The sequence below is a fragment of the Silurus meridionalis genome, chromosome 4, assembly GCF_014805685.1.
Source record: "Silurus meridionalis isolate SWU-2019-XX chromosome 4, ASM1480568v1, whole genome shotgun sequence".
Taxonomy (NCBI): Eukaryota; Metazoa; Chordata; class Actinopteri; order Siluriformes; family Siluridae; genus Silurus; species Silurus meridionalis.
Window position 1 is genome coordinate 35,226,399 of NC_060887.1, and position 18,951 is coordinate 35,245,349.

The window sequence follows — 18,951 nt, forward strand, 5'->3', positions numbered from 1 at the left end:
ATCAGTTTTAAAGAAAGAAAGAAAAGCTTTAATTATCAGGGACTTTTTATATATACATGTTTAAATGTCTGGCTGTCACACAAAAAGACAAAAACAATCTGGTTTATGTCTGTAACCTGTTTTACTTGAGAGAACAGAGATACAGGAAGTCAGTTCGCTTTGTGTTTAAACTTTTGCTAGCAAAATCCTCGAAAACAGGTATTTGGACAACTGATTTTCTTTGTCGGAATTAACGAGTTAACGCAAATTTGTTTTAACGGCAATATTTTTTTTTACACGCAATTAATGCAGCGCACATTTCTGTTTGACTATTTTTATTCAAAATATACATAAATATAAAAGAGGCAAATTAAAAGCTTCAATGCAACTGTCAGGTGAAAAGAACGTGCCGGAAACCGAAGTGAAATCCACAAAGGTCTTTTTAATGAGGAACAAAAGGGCAAGGCAGAAAAACGGCAAACCGCAACAAAACTCAGGTTAAACTAACCAGGTGAAAGCTGTGACTTAGAGAGAGCAACAAACAAACAGAATCTTGTACACAATAAAGAACCAAACAGTATAGCTTGGGTAGTCCGACTATGTTCATAAACCTAAGCTGTAGAACCAACAATGAGCTTGTGTATGAACGGAGGTTATATAGCGTGATGACTGATTTGGGCCAGGTGTAGATGATTAGTAAGAAGGAGAGCTGCTTGGGGTGATAGGAGGGTTTGGTGAGGGTGTGGCTGGTGGATCCCTGACAGCAACACACATTTATTCATGCCATCCTTTCTTTACTCAGATTTAAAAAACATCCTCTCTTCATATACATCTGGATTTGTATTCTTTATTGCTCCTTCATTATCAACTGTTCACTGATGGACTCTTGAAAACAAAACTGTTCACAGCCATTATCTATTGTAGCTACGGTTTATATTAATTACAGTATAAATCCATCCGCAGGTTCATTGAGTTTAACCCTTAACAGTAACTACAAGGATCTTTACACTGTTCATGTGGAACCATCCTCAGCAGCAGAGAGTCGTTTCCAATTGAAAGAAAACTCCATCCAGAATTTTGACCTAATAGATCTTTGCTTGTGGTTGAGAAACACTATTGTCAAAAGAATATCAGCAGCCTGATTTTGCACATATTGCATACAGTATTATACACAAACAAATAACGAATTTACATTATATTTCTGTAACTTTTATTTTCTTAATCATGTTTATGCAGGACTAGAGACTAGAAGCTGATGTCCGTTTTATGTACATTTTTATTCTGTAAATTGAATTTTCACACCATTTTAATGTCACAAATTCTCAGAATCTCGCTGTACATGGTACTGTGTATGGTTGTGAAAAATAAAAGAATATTCAGCATGTGAATATTCAACATAGTTTCCCAGGTTGTGACAAATATATTATTTACAAAAAGTCACCAATGACATCAAGCACATTCATCATCAATTTAATTAGTTAAATGTCTGAAACAGAGATATAAAAAAATACACATTTCTAATACAGCATACTTCAGATACAAGTACAAATAGAAATATCAGACTATTTACATGTAAGATAAATATTTAACATCTAATTCAACAATCAGTTGTACCACAGAACTTTATTTACAATCTCTATACCACATCACAATTTAACTAGCATTAGAAAGATAAAAGAGCAACGAGAAGTTGTAAAGAGAATGTCTAGGTGAATATATTAACTGTTCATTTTTTTTTCTAAATATTTTCTGTTTTTTATGTAGGTTGAGTTTATTTTGAAGTTCGGTCAAAATCTCAGAATCTGATATGACCTTCTGAATTTGTAATATGATATATTTTACAAATTAGATTTTGTATGTGTGTGTGTGTGTGTGTGTGTGTGTGTGTGTGTGTGTGTGTGTGTGTGTGCAGGTGTATGTGCATGTGTGTAGTCTTGAAAGTCAAACACCATGATTATTAGCAGCTAATAATTCAGATTGGAAAATATTTCATTTAGAGACAGAAGAACTGTACAGTTTCATGCACATTAAATGATAAGAGAAAAGTTATTTATTTATTTATTTATTTATCTATTTATTGTGAGCTCTTTTAAGAGCTCTATAGATATATTTCTTATTTTTGTGTGACCTGTGTACATTAATATTTTTTATTATTTTTAGAATTTTATTATTATATATTTTATATGTATATACACATTTCAGTGGGCTTCTATTTTTGTCATTATCAATTCTTTTTAATTTTTCATTTCATTTTCTACTTTGTGGACAGTGCATATCGTTTGCTTAATAATTTGTCAAAAACGCATTTTTTCTTTTTCTTTTTAAAGGGGGGGGAGGGTGAAGGGGCACAAAGAGAAGTTTACAGTTTTAAATGTTTTTTTTACTTTACAACCATAAATGATGGAGTATTTTAAATCGTTGGTGTAAGAAAAATAAAAAATTGTTGCACAATCCTTAATTGATTGATTATATACTGTACATATATAATAATAACTGTACAATTCTGTTTGATTAATTTTCAATTAGGTATTAATTAATCTTTTATGTTTGCTAAATTAAGTGGAGTAAAAGCTGTTAAAATCAAACGTCACATCTTTAACACAGGTATTCATGCAAGCTAGTGAACTACCTCGACCTCTGTTGGAAAGCTTACAGTGTGTTATAATGTCTATTAAAATTGTGTAAAACATTGTACTGCAGTACATCTAGAAAAGGTTTGTAGACACTTGACCATAGGACCATAACTCTATAGGATTGAACTAGGAGACCATCACCCTTTACCAGCATGACAATGCCCCTGTGCACAAGACCAGCTCCATGAAATTTACATGGGATGTAGTGGAAGATTCCAGTTATAGACCTCAACCATATTGAACATCTTTGGAATTAATTGGAACACTGACTGCACCCCAGGCCTCTGACCTCACACTACATTAGTTTCTAACTGTACTAATACTCTTGTGGCTGAATGAATCTCACACATAAAAGTGAGAAAAGTTTGACATTATGCTGGAAGGTATATTCATTACATTTGCAGCATTTGGCTGACATCCTTATACAGAGTGACATATAATGATCTAATTTTTACAACTGAACAGCTTTTCTCAAGGAACAACAAGATCTCTTAAAACCCTTTTAAAAAGAAGTCTGAAGTCTTAGCCATGAAGCTAGCACTTTGCATCAAAAAGTGATTAAACTGTGTGAGTTATAAACTTAAGGGATGAAAAACACTACTGCCAGACGCTTTGGTTGTTTTAACATCCTAGTGATAAGGTATAGATGTCATTATCTTCACTGCGTAAAAACTAAAACATAACATGCAGCATCACCACATGATATTACTTTGATGGACAAGAGGACAACCGAGCTGCCATTCCAAGATGTACATATCTAGATAAGTAAAATCTTCTGAATATTGATTTCTTAGTATGAGATTATGAATCAAATAAAATTTGATAAAATTAGGAAATACTTGATATATTTGAATTTCTTTACTTGCTAATTTGCCATTATGGAGAAACGGACTCATTGTAAAATGTTCAGTAAAATTATGCACAGGTCTCTATAATAGGTTGTGATTATAGCGTAATTTATTATACATGAACATGGGAAATGAGATAAGGGAGAATTAGCTAGCTAGCAAAATAGGATGTATGAACTCTGTTGGCTGGAGTCAACAAGTTAATAAATGACTCCAAAGAGCATAGAGCTTAAACAACCTTTAAGAACACATCCTTTAGTACAAACTGACTATAAATAGGCTACATATGTGATATTTAAAAATCCTAAAATAGATTTTTAAATAGGTTTGAGTAAGTCTCCATAGAATCTAAAAGAAATTGTGGAACTCTAGGAAATTCATCAGATTCATTGTTTTTAAAAAATGATGCCTAATTAATTTTCAACAGAGGTCCTTACATTTTAAGCCTGTGAGCTGTAAACCTTTGCATTAGATGAATCCTTAGTTCAATAGCTAGAAAGTGAAATAATCTTTGGATGTTGCAAACATTGATTCTTCCAACAGGTTAGCCAATGCTGATTAGTGGCAACACTGATAGACTGGCAGTGTGTGTGCATGACCTTGCATTAAAAATAGAAAATGATCAACTGAAATGCAGGACAGTTTTTGTTTTAGAGGATAATTTAGCTTTTATATTTGACCAATTTTAACAATATCACTGTTATCTGTTCCTTGAGCTGACATCGAGTTAAACTGACTGTAACTGGATTGGGGTTGGTCAGGAGCTCAAATCTGCAAAAGCGACACTTAAAATTAATTCTCATCATATTGGAAATAAAAAATTAAGTCATTTAAATGAATGAATAAGTATGCAGTTATACTGCACTCCTTATTTCTTCCTACAGTGTGCATGACATTCAGAAAGATCTCACAATAGCTCTAAATAATGTTTTGGAGTTTTCTTGAACTGATCTGTATTACTTAGGTGTAATGACCAAGATTGCCAGATGGATCCTAATAGACAATCAATATTACATTTTCTCCACCAAGGTCCTATATATTCCTAAATGTCCTATTAATTTATACCGATTGAGATTTGCTTTGAAATCATACAGCTGGCAACCCTGGGTACAAAGTTTAGAGCAACATGTATTGTCCTGGATTTAGAGGAGAAAAATCAAACACAAAACTGGCCTACATTGGACTCTCTCCCATTTCTCGTGATCTTTTTGCATGAATGCATATGTGGGAAAGGACTGTATAGATGCTTGTGTGCCTGGTCTTTCATAGTGTGTTTAGACGGATAGTTTAGTTTTATTTATAAGTAGCAAAGTTTTGTTGCAAAACATAAACACATGAAATCAAGCACCAACAACGCAGTACATCTGGCCCTCAGTGTAAAACTATTAACGTTCAATAAAGACTTTCATTCATTCCCCAAAGCGTGTGTCTGATTAAGTGTCATTGAAGCAATATGGGAACAACCTACACTTACACTGAAATGGATCAGTAACACTATTTTTAGCTTCTATGATTAAATTTGCCTTAATTCTGCAGTTTGATGGTCTTTGGAACTCAGCAGTCCTTCAAATGCAAGTGAGATGAAACAAGAAAGATGACCTTCTCAGTGGTCTGATTGTTTTATGTCTTGTTCTATGGCTCTTCCACTTTGTTAGCGTTATACTCTGAGTCTTTCTTGTTAGACAGGCGTAGCACTTGAGAAGCTCTGGTGGACAGAGCAGTCATCTTGGTGCTGATACTGGAGTTTCTCACAACACGTCTTGACTCACAGTGTAGCAGCCTCAGTAGGTTCTTGCGAAAGTTGTGGCCCACAAAGCTGTACAGAATGGGGTTGACACAACTGTTAAAGTACGCCAGGCATATGCTAAAGGGCATGGCTGTGTCAATGACATCCAGAACATGGCAGTCCTTCACCACTCCGAGCATTGCCAGCAGCTCCATGAAGTGAAAGAGTTGATGAGGAGCCCAGCATAAGAAGAAGGCCAGGACGGCAGCAACGAGCATGCGCAGAACCTCGTCTTCCTGGGAACGTGCACTCTTTCTCAGCAGTCCTTTTGCTTTCATAAGGGCGCAACCAATCAGGCAGTCACAAGTGATGATGATCAGAAAGGGCACAAAGAAGCCTAATACGCTCTTAAGGACGCTAAGGGACACCAAAAGATTCATTTGCTTGTTGCTCTGCAAGATTCCACAGAGTGTCGAGGGATGATCAGTGACCCTGTAGATGTCCCTGCTGAGAGCAGTAGGCATGCTCAGAACAAAGGCGAAGACCCACACTAGTACACAGGTAATTCGGGCGTAGAGCAGCGTACGCCGCCGGCGTGAACCCATAGGGTGAACGATGGCTATGTATCGATCTACACTGAGCGCTGTAAGAAAGAATATACTGGTGTAGAGGTTGAAGATAGCCAACCCTGCACTGGCCTTACACAGGAAACTTCCGAACGGCCAGTGGTAGCCCAAGGCAGTAAACGTAGCCCACATAGGCAGGGTAACGAGGAAGGTGAGATCCGATATGGCCAAATTGAGCACAAAAACATTAGCCACAGTCTTTAGCTTCATGTAGCGGTAGATCACAGCCACCACCAGGCTGTTACCCACCATCCCAATTACGAAGTTGCTAGCATACACGACTGGTACAAAGGTGAATATGAAACTATGGCTCCCGGTCATGTTGCACTTTAGTGGCAAAGCCTCGCTAGATTCTGTTGTTTGGTTCTCCATTTCTGTTTTATGGATTTGAAGGTTATAAGAGCATATGTTTGAAACCATGGGGTCCATGGGTTGTGTCTTGCTATTCCCTTTTTTTCACCACAGTTCCCAGGCCTCCTCGTCTCCTGTAAAAAAACAAAACAACAAAAATGTCAATCATGATCCTTAAAAAAAGGAGAACGATTGTTACGACAGTCATGGGTTGTAAAAGTTAGCCCCGAAAGGCCTTGTAGGAAAAACCTTTAAGGCTACGTATTCTCATTAAAACCAGAGTTTATATATTTTTTGCAAAATAAGACACCATCAAAAGCTTAATGGACAGAATAGCCTTTGAAATCATGATAAATAGGCCATCAAGGAACTTGTGTTTGGCCTTTCACAGCTTCTCCCATTTCCAGGTAGTAAGAGGCAGCAGTAAAGTTGTACACTGTTTATGGAAGAAGTCGTCCATGGATGCAGCCACTGGGAAAAAGACGACAGTTTAATTATGATGTTATGAGCCACTCTAATGAAGTACAGCATGCTACAAACATTCTCGGATAACGACGCCATGAAATGTTTTGAGGTTTAGGTGACTGGTAGAGGACAGAAACAGAACAAGAGAGAGAAGAAATACATGTAAAAAAAGAGATGTGTGGCACATTTCAGACATTTCCACATTTGTGGAAGCTGGGCCTCAGCGTGTGAGCTTCTAATCAGTGCACACCTAAACCAACAGGTCACCAGGGGTCTGGACTGTGGAAACTTGTGAGAAAATCCAACATGTTTACCATGGAGAGTCAGCCTGCAGCTCTGTTTTAAAGATGTCTCGTTAAAAGACATTATGCAAAAATGTGTAAAAAATGTGTAACATTTCTCACATAAGCGTTAATTGGACTAAACATGGTGTTTATTGTGGCCTTGCCCTTTTCTCAATGATTGTAATTTAGGTTTTAATTAAATCACTCAGATTTGTAAGTATTAGGCAAGTGCCCTTTAAAATCGATTCTGTTGTTAATTTTTGATGTTAGTCATACGCTATGGCCTTTATACTGACTCAGTTGAAACATCTAGGGGAGATTTTGGAGTGAAGTGTTAGCGCTTTCCTGCTCCTTCATCACCACACTAATAAAAGGGAAAATGATTTTGACTCTCTCATTGTATTGTTCCAATACAGTTCCTTAAACTTCAACATAAAGCACATAAAGCACAATGAATCTAATTTGGTGGTTATAAAGAAATGATTGATTTTTTTTGAAAAATATTGTAATACTACAGCTACTATTACTACATAATACTATTATTATTACTACTAATATTACTATTTCTATTGCTACAATTATTTCTCTACTACTATTTCAAATTCAAGTTTCAAGTTCAAGTTTATATCTATAGCGCTTTTCACAATGGACATTAACTCAAAGCAGCTTTACAGAACTTAAGAATTAAAGTGAATGATGTGTATTTATCCGTGATGAACACCCTGGGGCGACTGTGACAAGGAAAAACTACCTATAATAATAATGCTAATAATAATAAAAATAATAATAAATAATAATAATAATGCAATCAGAACCACCACTTCAAATGAATCATAATACAATTAGTATTACTACTACCACTACCAATAATGATAATAATACAATTATGACATAATATTAATAGAATAGAATAATAATAATTAATAACAATATTGCTACAGTAGTATATAACTACTACTGTATTATTTCTATTTATACTACTACTATTGATACTAGCTATAATAATAATTCAATAAATACTTATATTACTACTACTTCCAATACTACAATAATAATATAATGAATACCACTACTACTACTAAAAATAACAATACAATTTTTAATAATATTACTGCTACTGATACCACTACCAGCAATCATAATAATACAAGCAAAAGCACTAACCACTACCCAATAGTAATACCATTACTACTACTAGTAATAACATTACTACTACTATTATTACTACTAGTAATAACATTACTATATTCAATAATCATACACTAAATACACATATTTCTACTGCTAGTACTACAAAATTATTATTATTATTATTATTAATAATAATAATAATAATAATAATAATAAAATTACTACTATTACTACTACTACTACTAATAATAATAGTACGCATTTTTGGTTATTTCGTTAAAGGTATAAAAGAATACAGCAGTAAGGAGACTGAGAGCCTGTGTGCTTTGTGCTACTAATAAACAACACAAGAGTGCAGCCTTGAGCAGCTTTACAGAGAACCTGAAACTCACTCCACACTGTACCTTCAGCCCTAATTTCAAAAACACAATATTATTAGTAATATTAATGTTAATCTCCGCTACATTTTTCCCTCTCTACCCTGCATACCGGTGTCAATCCATATCCATTCCAGCTACAGATCAAGCTGCTGTTACTGGTCCCATTTCAGGACCCGGTGATCCATTTTAATTGCAACAGTAATACGTCTCATTTTAGGCAGTATAATATTTTCATTTTAAACCCGAGAGCAGTTTCACACGTGTGTCACATGCGCCTGTAGCTTTCCTCCGGTTTCATAGCTAAGGCCTCCCGGTGTAACAGAAACAGCTTGATTGGTTACAGATGTGGTGTTTGTTGCAGAAGGGGAATGTTAGGGTGCCAAGGATAACAGAGCAATGAAATAACACCCTTTCCTGCACAAGTCCTGCACTCACCAAAGAGTCCCTGCAGATGGAGCAGACCTGCACATACTTATTAATGTGGAAAACATTCAGTTTCATACAGCAAGTGTACACGGTGTATGGCACAGACATACCCTGGGGTCTGTCAGATATATTATTTCAACATGTTTTCATATTATCTGCCAAAATATACTTCATAAAAAATAACAACAAAAGAAAAATGTGGTTTTTGACTTTTCTAGAGAGCAGATAATAATATTAATGATGATGATGATGATTATAATAATAATAATAATAACTAAATTTAATATTACAGGTATCACACTTTTAACTATGGAAATTGTCCCAAAGACAAAATCTAAATAAATAGATTGTAACAATATGCCATAGTTTTTGTTAAAATAAAAAAAAAAAAAAAAAAAAAAAGAAATACAGCATACCATCATTAACCCCTCATACCAACTACCAAGCACTGTGGTGTAGGGGTAATGACTTGGGCTTGTTTTGCAAGACCTGGGTGACTTGCCAGTCATTGTGTCTCAGTCAGATCCATATGTCATGGATAAGTGTATTATGTAAACAAGTTTGACATCTGGTAAGGACCTGGCGCACTCCACATTGCGATACTGACAACTGAATTTCTACTGACATTACAAACTGATTCCCCAATAATCAGTATAAAAAGCCAAACATATAAACTCACTAAATACCATATACACTATATGGGCAAAAGATTGTGGATACCTAACAAAAAGATTTGAATGTGCTTCTTGAACATCCCATTCTTCATTAGGTCCCAATTTGCTGTTAGAATAACCTCCACTCTTCTGTGAACATATTCTACTAGATTTTCAAGATTTGTGCTCATTCAACCATAAAGGTGTTAGTAAAGTCAAGTGCTGATGTAGGTGAGGTGACAGATTGATGAGATTTTTATTTTGGATAAAAGCAGCCGAGGAACCTAGAGGTTCACCTAAAGCACCCGAAACTCCAAAAATAAAAACAGCCCCAGGTGCAGAGGTGTTCGGCTTCATGAGTCACCTTTCAAGGAATTTCATCATAGATAACCAAACCTTTAAATAACTAGTTGGCTTTTCCAACCAAGCACACTCAATCACTGCTTATCACCTGCTATTATTCCATCGTGTGTTCTACGCTATATTATTACGCTATATATCTCTAGAACTGTTTAAGAAGGTACAACAAGGTTTAGCAGGATTGCTCTGAACTCAAAGCAATCAGCCCATCTACCATCCTTCTGAAAACTGCAGCATTTTTTAAAAGATCTTATGAGATCAGTAAAACTCTAACGCCTGCCTTTCACGCCACACAACACCCTGGAGGACAATGGCAAATTCCCTGCCGAGAAGGTGCATTTGGTCCAGCTTTAAACAGTGACCAAACTATCTGTCCTCCTCTTAAAAGCAGCGGTTGTTAACACCATCTGGCAGAGAGAGGCGCCAGGCACTCGAAAGTGCTCCGCGATCAAGTTAATGAGTCATTTAATCCTCAGTCTCCCGCTGAGCTGAGGGGCTGGGCTGAAAATGCACCACATCAGCAGAACCGTGGCCGCTATAAAAACAATTATCCACTATTGAGTCACACTGTAATGGCAGACACACTCGGCCTGAGCTCTGTTTAAAACGTATGTGCATTTTAAGAGCGCATTCTTATGTTGAACACTTAACCAGGATGAGCACACAAAAAGTTCAATTCAATTCAATTCAATTCAATTCAATTCAATTCAATTCAATTCAATTCAATTCAATTCAAGTTTATTTCTATAGCAGTTTACACAAAGGACAGTGTCTTAAAGCAGCCTTACAGGATGTGAGAATTATAGAGCAACTGGGGCAAGGAAAAACTTCCTTACCAGGTGGTATCAAAAAGTTTCGAGACTACTGGTGCTTACTGGTGCTATTCTGACAATGTTTGTTACAACATCTGTGATTTAAAGACCAGATCTTGCTGGACAGCAAATTAGAACAAATAGAAAATGTGAAATTCTGTGTGAAACTCGGCAAATCTGAACAAGAGTAATTTGACATACATTTGAAATACGGCAATGCTGCAACAAGTTGTTCAAGTTTTTATGAGTGGCACGCAAATTCTTCAATTTCTTCAAGAGCAGAAAATGGAAAATGACAAGAGATCAGGAAGACTATCAATGAGCTCAACCCCCAAAAATGTTGAAACCGTTCAGCAACTTGTGCATAATGATCGTCGGAAAACAGAACACATGATCTCACCTCAGCAGCCACCCTACACAACAGATTTGGCTCCTGCTGACTTCAACCTCTTCCGGGAAGACGGAGATCCAGCTCAAAGATTGCAGTTTTAACAACATTGCAGAGATCCAGCTTGAATCGCAGAAGGGGCTTGACACGCTTTGAAAAGAAGACTTCCAGGACACATTCCATAAGTGCCAGGAACGCTGGAAATGCTGTATTGCTGTGCAATAGGTCTATTATGAAGGTGATAGTGTGTAAATGTAGATGAATAAACTATTAAATAATACCAAAGAAACAATATATAAAGTACTTTCTTGCAAACAGAACTAGTCTTGAAACTTTATGATATCACCTCATAGATGAGGGAGAGACCTTGAAACGAACCAGACTCAAAAGGGGAACCCCTTTATTATTTGGGTGACACCAAGAGTGTGTATTTAAATAATTAAAACATTACAAACACCGGAGAGTGAGAAATATCATGAGCACCGGAGTATGTCATTATGAATAATGTCCTTTTTACAATCAGCTGGAGTTCTGGAACCATGTGCTCTAAACAAATCATTACAGATTCAACACCAACTCCTCCATGCCAAAACCTGTTCAATGATGAATGAGAAACAGAATATGTAGAAAGTTTTTTGAGTGTTTATTTGAGTATTGAAAGTTACACAATACGTGCTATATGCAATATAGTGTGAAGCAAAACTCGACTCTGGAACACATTACATAGATTAATATACAGTGCCCTCCACAATTATTGGCACCCCAAGATGTGGTCGTGGACTTCTAAAAATTCTCCTTTTTCTTAAAACAACATAGAACCCAAATGCAAAAAAAGAGAAAAATCCAACCTTTTATTTAAGTACATTACTTTGGTGGTAAAAAAATCACACATTTAGAAAAAAAAACAAAAACTTGAAATCATGTGTGCCACAATTATTGGCACCCCTGATGTTAATACTTTGTACAACCTCCTTTTGCCAACAAGACAGCACTTAATCTTCTCCTATAACATTTCACAAGATTGGAGAACACATAGAGAGGGATTTCTGACCATTCTTCTTTGCACAATCTTTCTAGATCATCCAGTGTCCTAGGTCCTCTCTTATGCACTCTTCTCTTTAGCTCGCCCCACAGGTTTTCGATTGGGTTGAGGTCTGGGGACTGAGATGGCCATGGGAGGACCTTGAGTTTGTGACTGCTGAACCACTTTTGTGTAGATTTTGCCACATGTTTTGGATCATTATCCTGCTGAAAGACCCAATGACGACCCATCTTCAGCTTTCTGGCAGAGGCCATCAGGTTTTTATTTAAAATATCCTGGTACTTCAAAGCGTTCATAATGCCATGCACCCTAACAAGGTTCCCAGGGCCTTTGGAAGAGAAACAGGCCCACAGCATCACAGATCCTTCACCATACTTCACGGTGGGCATGAGGTGCTTTTCGGCATACTCATCTTTTGTTTTACGCCAGCCCCATTTAAAGTGTTTGTTGCCAAAAAGCTCAATCTTAGTCTCATCTGACCAAAGCACACAATCCCAGTTGAAGTCCCAGTACCGCTTAGCAAACTCCAGGCGTTTACGTTTGTGAGTGTTAGTGAGAAAAGGCTTTTTCCTTGCATGCCTCCCAAACAGCTTGTTGGCATGTAGAGAGCGTCTGATGGTTGTTTTGGAGACTCTGTGACCCCAAGATGCCACTCTTTGATGCAATTCTGTGACGGTGAGCTTGGGAAATTTTTTTACTTCTCTTACCATCCTCCTCACTGTGCGTTGTGGCAAGATAAACTTGGGACCTCTTCCAGCCTTGTTTGTCACTGTTCCAGTTGTTTTAAACTTCTTAATGATTCCTCTGACTGTAGATACCGGCAAGTTAAGGCGAGTGGCTATTTTCTTGTAGCCATTGCCTGACTTATGAAGGTCGACACACATCTGCCTTACTTGAATGGTGTGTTCTCTTGTCTTTGCCATGTTGACAAATGGGTAAGAGAATTAGGCCTCTGTGTCACGTCATATTTATACCCCAGGGAAACAGGAAATCATGAATTACTAATTAAAAGTCCCTAGATACCCTGACCAACCTTAGCAACTACAGAAATATATATATAAAAAAAAACTATAAAATTTTTCAGAGGAATTGTTAGGGGTGCCAATAATTGTGGCACACATGATTTCAAGTTTTTTTTTTTTTTCTAAATGTGTGATTTTTTTACCACCAAAGTAATGTACTTAAATAAAAGGTTGGATTTTTCTCTTTTTTTGCATTTGGGTTCTATGTTGTTTTAAAAAAAAGGAGAATTTTTAGAAGTCCACGACCACATCTTAAACAGGGGTGCCAATAATTGTGGAGGGCACTGTAGGAATATTTGTGGATTTTGGTTATTATACAGTGCTTGGTATTGTATATCTGTAAAAAGTCGCTAGACTTAAAATCCAAGAATGCACCACAGCTATACGACGTACTTATGGTTCGGCTAGTTAGTGGTATTACCATGAAAGTTTGAAAGCTGATCTGAGAAGATGAGAGAGCTTGAATTCTGACCAATGGACTGAAGCTCTGCTGCATCACTCTCTTTACATAGACATGAACCAATTGTTAAACCCTCTGTATCACTGTTAACATGTAGTTAAATGCCATTATGGGTAATGCAGAAAACCAAAGTTATGAATCTCATTCTAAAATAAATCCATGTTCCAAAACTTTTTCTGGTCATTCTTAAGCCATTCAATAGAAAACAGTTTCTAACATACACACAGAATTTTACTTACTGTCTCATCTGTCCATTAAAAACCCCAAACCAGCTTGTACAGTGTAACATGACTGCTCTTGATGCACTAACAAACAAGCCACGCTCCCTGTTAGCCATCTAAAAACATCTGTCCTCTATCACTCCCCCACTTACTCACTCCCTCTTGAAGAGCCAAAAATGAAACAAGGTCTTGAACAAAAGGTCCACCAAGAGAGCAGTGTGAGCGACAAAACACTACACACACACACACACACACACACTCTGTCATGCATTTAGTGGGGCTATGCTTACTAAACTTATACACGGAGCAAAAATAGTTTACAAATCATGGTTCTATCAGAATTTAAACAATATTGCTATTAAATACAAAAAAATACTATATAAATCAATGTGCTTTGTTAACATCCCATTACACATTTAGTCACCATTTGCTGTTATAATAACCTCCACTATTCTGGGAAGATGTTCCACCAGATTTTGGAGTGTGCTTGTGGAGATTTGTGCTCATTCAGCCACATCGGTGTTAGTAAACTCAGGTAGTGATGTAGGTGAGGTGAGGAGGCCTGGGGTGCAGTCAGTGTTCCAACTAATTCCAAATGTGTTTAATAGGGTTGAAGCTTTAAAGCAGGAGAACTTCCACTTCAACCAATTTAAAGCACATCCTAATGGAATCTGGCTTTGTGCACATAGGCATTGTCATGCTGGAACAGGTTTGGTCTACTAGTTCAAGTCAAGGGACCATTTTATGCTACAGCATCCAAAAACATCTAATACAATTGGGTGCCTTCAACTTTGTGGTAACAGATTTGGGAATAACCACATATAGCTGGAATTTTCAGGTGTTCCAACACTTTTGCCCATAGAGTGTATTTTCCACATAATATCTTTATCCATAATATGATGCCAAACTCCGTCTCTCTTTTACAACATTGATTTCTAACCATTTTAAAATCTGACATAAAGTGAGCTCCATGAAGATATGGTGTACAATCGCCAGAATGGAAGATCTCCTGCTTAAGAGCTTGATCTCAACCCTACTGAACACCTACTGAACACCTTTGGGATAAATGTGAACACTGACTGCACCCCAGACCTTCTCACCTCACTACCTGACTTTACTCACACCCTTCTGTCTGGATGAAAACAAATCTCCACAAAAATCTAGTGGAACATCTTCTAAGGTTATTGTATCTGCACATGTGGAATAAATGTGGAAAGGGTGGAAAGAGATGTTCAAAAAGCACACACAAATCTTGAGCTCAGGTGTCCATAAACATTTCTATATATCGTGTATAATAAAAAAAAATAATGCTATAGTAAAGCTGTAAAGTGCACTAAATGATCAGAAAGCACATTACAAATCACCAGACTATTTGAACTCGAAACTCCTGTCTGTTAAATATGTAAATTTTAGAACAGTATTCTTTTGGAATCCTGTTTCTCTGTTTCCATATATAGGAATATTAACTAAAACCTAGAACTTGGACCCATAGAACCGTAATGTAGCCAATAAACCCCTAAATAATGCTTGTTTTATACAGTTTAAAGATGAACTGTAATATGTGTGGATTAGATCTACCCACACACACACACACACACACACACACACACACACACACACACACACACACACACACACACACACAAACTGCATTGATGGATGGATGTACATTTGTTTTAATTTGTTTTTATTTCTCTTTAAACTCTGTAATTATTTGCTTATTTAATTTATAACAAATTTTATAAGCTTTGCAAATACGAAGGTTAATATTTGTCATGACAATAAAGCAGAGAAAGAGAGAGAGAGAGAGAGAGAGAGAGAGAGAGAGAGAGAGAGAAATGCCTGCCACTACACAGTAACCAAATTGATGCCTGCAAATGCAACTTATACTTTACATTTGTTAGTTTAAAATTCTGTTCAGCTTGTTTCTGTTTTTGTTTATTTTGAGTGAGCAGAAGCTTGAGAAAAATGCTGCACAGTCCCCATCGTGATGTGAAAAAGAGAAAGTTTGAGACAGATGGTCTGAGTCAGGGAATTGATATAAAGTTACATGCACCTAAATGACTATGAAACTCATAACAAACAGCCATAACAAAATAAACCTAATAAAAAAGTCAAGAACAGACGGAAATTTGCCAGGAATTGTTCCCAGGTGCACACTGTTTTCATTTAAACTCTACACATTAGATTTTCAATCACACAGTGCAGGTGATTAAAATGAACGATCAAGAACAGTAATGTTTGGAAAAGAAAATCCTACCTACAAAATGCTCTAACCAACCTTCAGCAAGCATTAATGAAACTGTGATGACAATCAGGGCAGAAAAAAAACAACTATTACTCCACTCTTACTATTCTAAATACATTAAACACCAATACAGGGACACGGTTAAATTAAAGTCAACAGTGTAACAAGAAATGGGCAAAAACTGTATTATTTATACTCTTATGTGTTAAAGTAATATAATAACAACAACAACAACAACAACAACAATCATAATAATAATAATAATAATAATAATAATAATAATAAAATAATATTTTAATATGCTATTTTCCAAGACAATGTCAAGACCAAGACCGGAGTGTATTAAGGCCAATACAAGATCAAGACTTAATTGGGCTCAAACTATGACAAGACCAAGACTCTGGGGGGTTCAGACCGAGACAATACCAAGACTTTGCACATTTTTATGCAAGCAAAATATGGCAAACATTTACAATTAAAAAATACATAAAACTTTCAAATACCCAATATATTTAATATATTGAATTCTGTAAACTTTCAATAAAACACCAAGAAGATAGAAGTATTTTTATAGGTATAATTATAATGTATGATGAACATTGGTTTTAATGAACAATCACTAAGTGTGTGAACCATAGAGTTTTACTGTTTCAAAGAAAAAAGCACAACAGTTCTGCTATGGATTTGTTTGGATTTTCTAGATGAAAAGAATTTCTACATTGTAAGCCATTTAATATAATTTTTTGTTTATTTAATCTTTGTATAAAATCAATATTATGTTTGCAATCGTGCTCATATTTGAAAAAAAAACCCCTCTCCCATACTATTGAGTAATCATATCCAGAAGTTAGAGGAAAAAAAAAATCAAGATCTCTTGCAAGTACTTTTTTGCAAACATATCTTACATTTTGTGGCCATTTTTTAATATGTTTCCGAAAGAAAATGAATTGACGTCAGCGGTCTCAAACTATTTTACTGTCTTACTCCTGAGATCACAACAGCACAAATATCTTTGTTCTTTTGTTACCTAGACACACACACACACACACACACACACACACACACATGGATACTAACGCCTGGAGAATTCACTTGAGGGATATCAAACCAATGGTTTTAAACTGTTTTATATTGTTACTTTGACACCAGACATTTCATTTCCCAAACACGCACACAAAAAATAGGGCCAGTTTAGCAAAGAAAATCCACTGGGAGGAATAGAACAAGTATGTTTTTGGAGGCAAGAGGAAACGGGGAGGAACCAGGCAGGAAAGTACACAAACACAGAGACAACATAGAACTTCTTGTTCTGAAACTATATGGTCACTGAATCATTATATAATGCAGTGAACCCACAGGCTCAGTGTGTAAAGGGTGCCAATACTTTTGATGCATCTTGAAAAAAACACACAAAATATAGTGACATTTTGTAATGAGTAATGAGGTCACGGAAATTTTCACCAGTGTGTGGCTCAAACACACACACACACACACACACACACTGAAATTGATGCAACAGGTGTAAATTGTTCTACTGTCTTAATGTTGTGATTTCCTTCTACCTTCACACTCACACACACACACACACACACACACACACACACACACACACACACACACACGCACACGCATACGGGAATTGATGCAACAGAATTAAATTATTTTAACTGTCATAATCTTGTAGTTTCCTTCTGTTTCCTAGACACCACACACACACACACACACACACACACACACACACACACACACACACACACACACACACACACACACACACAAATATCTGGTCAATTCACTTAAGAGATATCTCAAGCAAGAGACTGCATTACACTAACTCCACATATTTAATTTCTCTCTCTCTCTCTCTCTCTCTCTCTCTCTCTCTCTCACACACACACACACACACACACACACACACACACACACACACACACACACACACACACACACACACAGAGGGATGGATGCAACAGTTTTAAACTATTTTATTATCCAAATCCTGTGATTTCCCTCTGTTTTCTAAACACACACACACACACACACACACACACACACACACACACACACACACACACAAAACATACACTTATGGAAGGAATTGACTTAGGGAAAGCTACTTCTTTGCATTAAGAAAAGAAAACTAACCCTGAATCTATGGAAACATATCTGATTCCCTCTTCTACATCTTTTCCTCTAACTGTACCTACATTTCTGTCCTTTTTCATAACACAAAGTATTTACCATAGACTCACACACTACTCACTACCAGTCTCAACAACAAAACAGAAAAACCTAAAAAGACAAAGAGATCGTACCTGATGTCACGAGGAGCTGGAGGACCAAAACGTCCACGTGAAGGGGCTTCAGATAAATAAGACTTCTTACCCTAAATTGGAACACAAAGTCCAGATGAGCAAAAAACAAAACACCTGTCAGGCACACACACACACGCACACACACTGGCGTCTTTAACTTATACACACACACACAGACCCATGCAAACATGAACTTAATTTACTGCCCCTAAATCCCCCCCAGTGCACATGCTCCAATCTGTTCCCTTGAGGCATCAGAATCTAAAGCACACGTCCACCACTCACACACACACAATGTTCTGTCTCTCTCTCTCTCTCTCTCTCTCTCTCTCTCTCTGGTCACTTGTTTCCTGTCCTCTCTCCTCCACCCGCTACAGTACGAACAGAGCTGGCTTTTCTCACAAATCTTATTAGTGAATTTATCATTTTCAAGATCAGAGACTGTGGTGGAGCTCATAAGAAATTCAGTCGTGTTTGTGTTCTTCCAGCAGTAAATCCATTACTCGACTCAAAACCTGCTTTGAAATCGAACAAATGCTGGCGCGTTCATCCATTTCATTTATTTCCATAAAATAATTCTA

At 36.6% G+C, this 18,951-nt stretch overlaps 1 protein-coding gene across 2 annotated transcripts; it reads right to left on the minus strand.

The window, feature by feature from the left end:
• Positions 1-1,237: 1,237 nt before the first annotated feature.
• agtr1b (angiotensin II receptor, type 1b) lies at positions 1,238-18,680 on the minus strand. Of its 2 annotated transcripts, none has more exons than XM_046846169.1 (2): positions 18,371-18,680; positions 1,238-6,297 (listed from the first exon to the last, which is right to left on the minus strand). In XM_046846169.1, exon 2 carries the CDS (start codon positions 6,239-6,241, stop codon positions 5,093-5,095), a length of 1,149 nt encoding a protein of 382 aa, XP_046702125.1. In that variant the 5' UTR covers positions 6,242-6,297; positions 18,371-18,680; the 3' UTR covers positions 1,238-5,092. The 2 variants fall into 2 exon arrangements, with proteins under 2 accessions (XP_046702125.1, XP_046702126.1); XM_046846170.1 differs by lacking the exon at positions 18,371-18,680 and adding an exon at positions 13,826-14,109.
• Positions 18,681-18,951: the final 271 nt, after the last annotated feature.

Bases quoted from the DNA above. Each gene is read 5' to 3' on its own strand.
- agtr1b (XM_046846169.1), bottom strand. From the start codon at position 6,241: ATGGACCCCATGGTTTCAAACATATGCTCTTATAACCTTCAAATCCAT.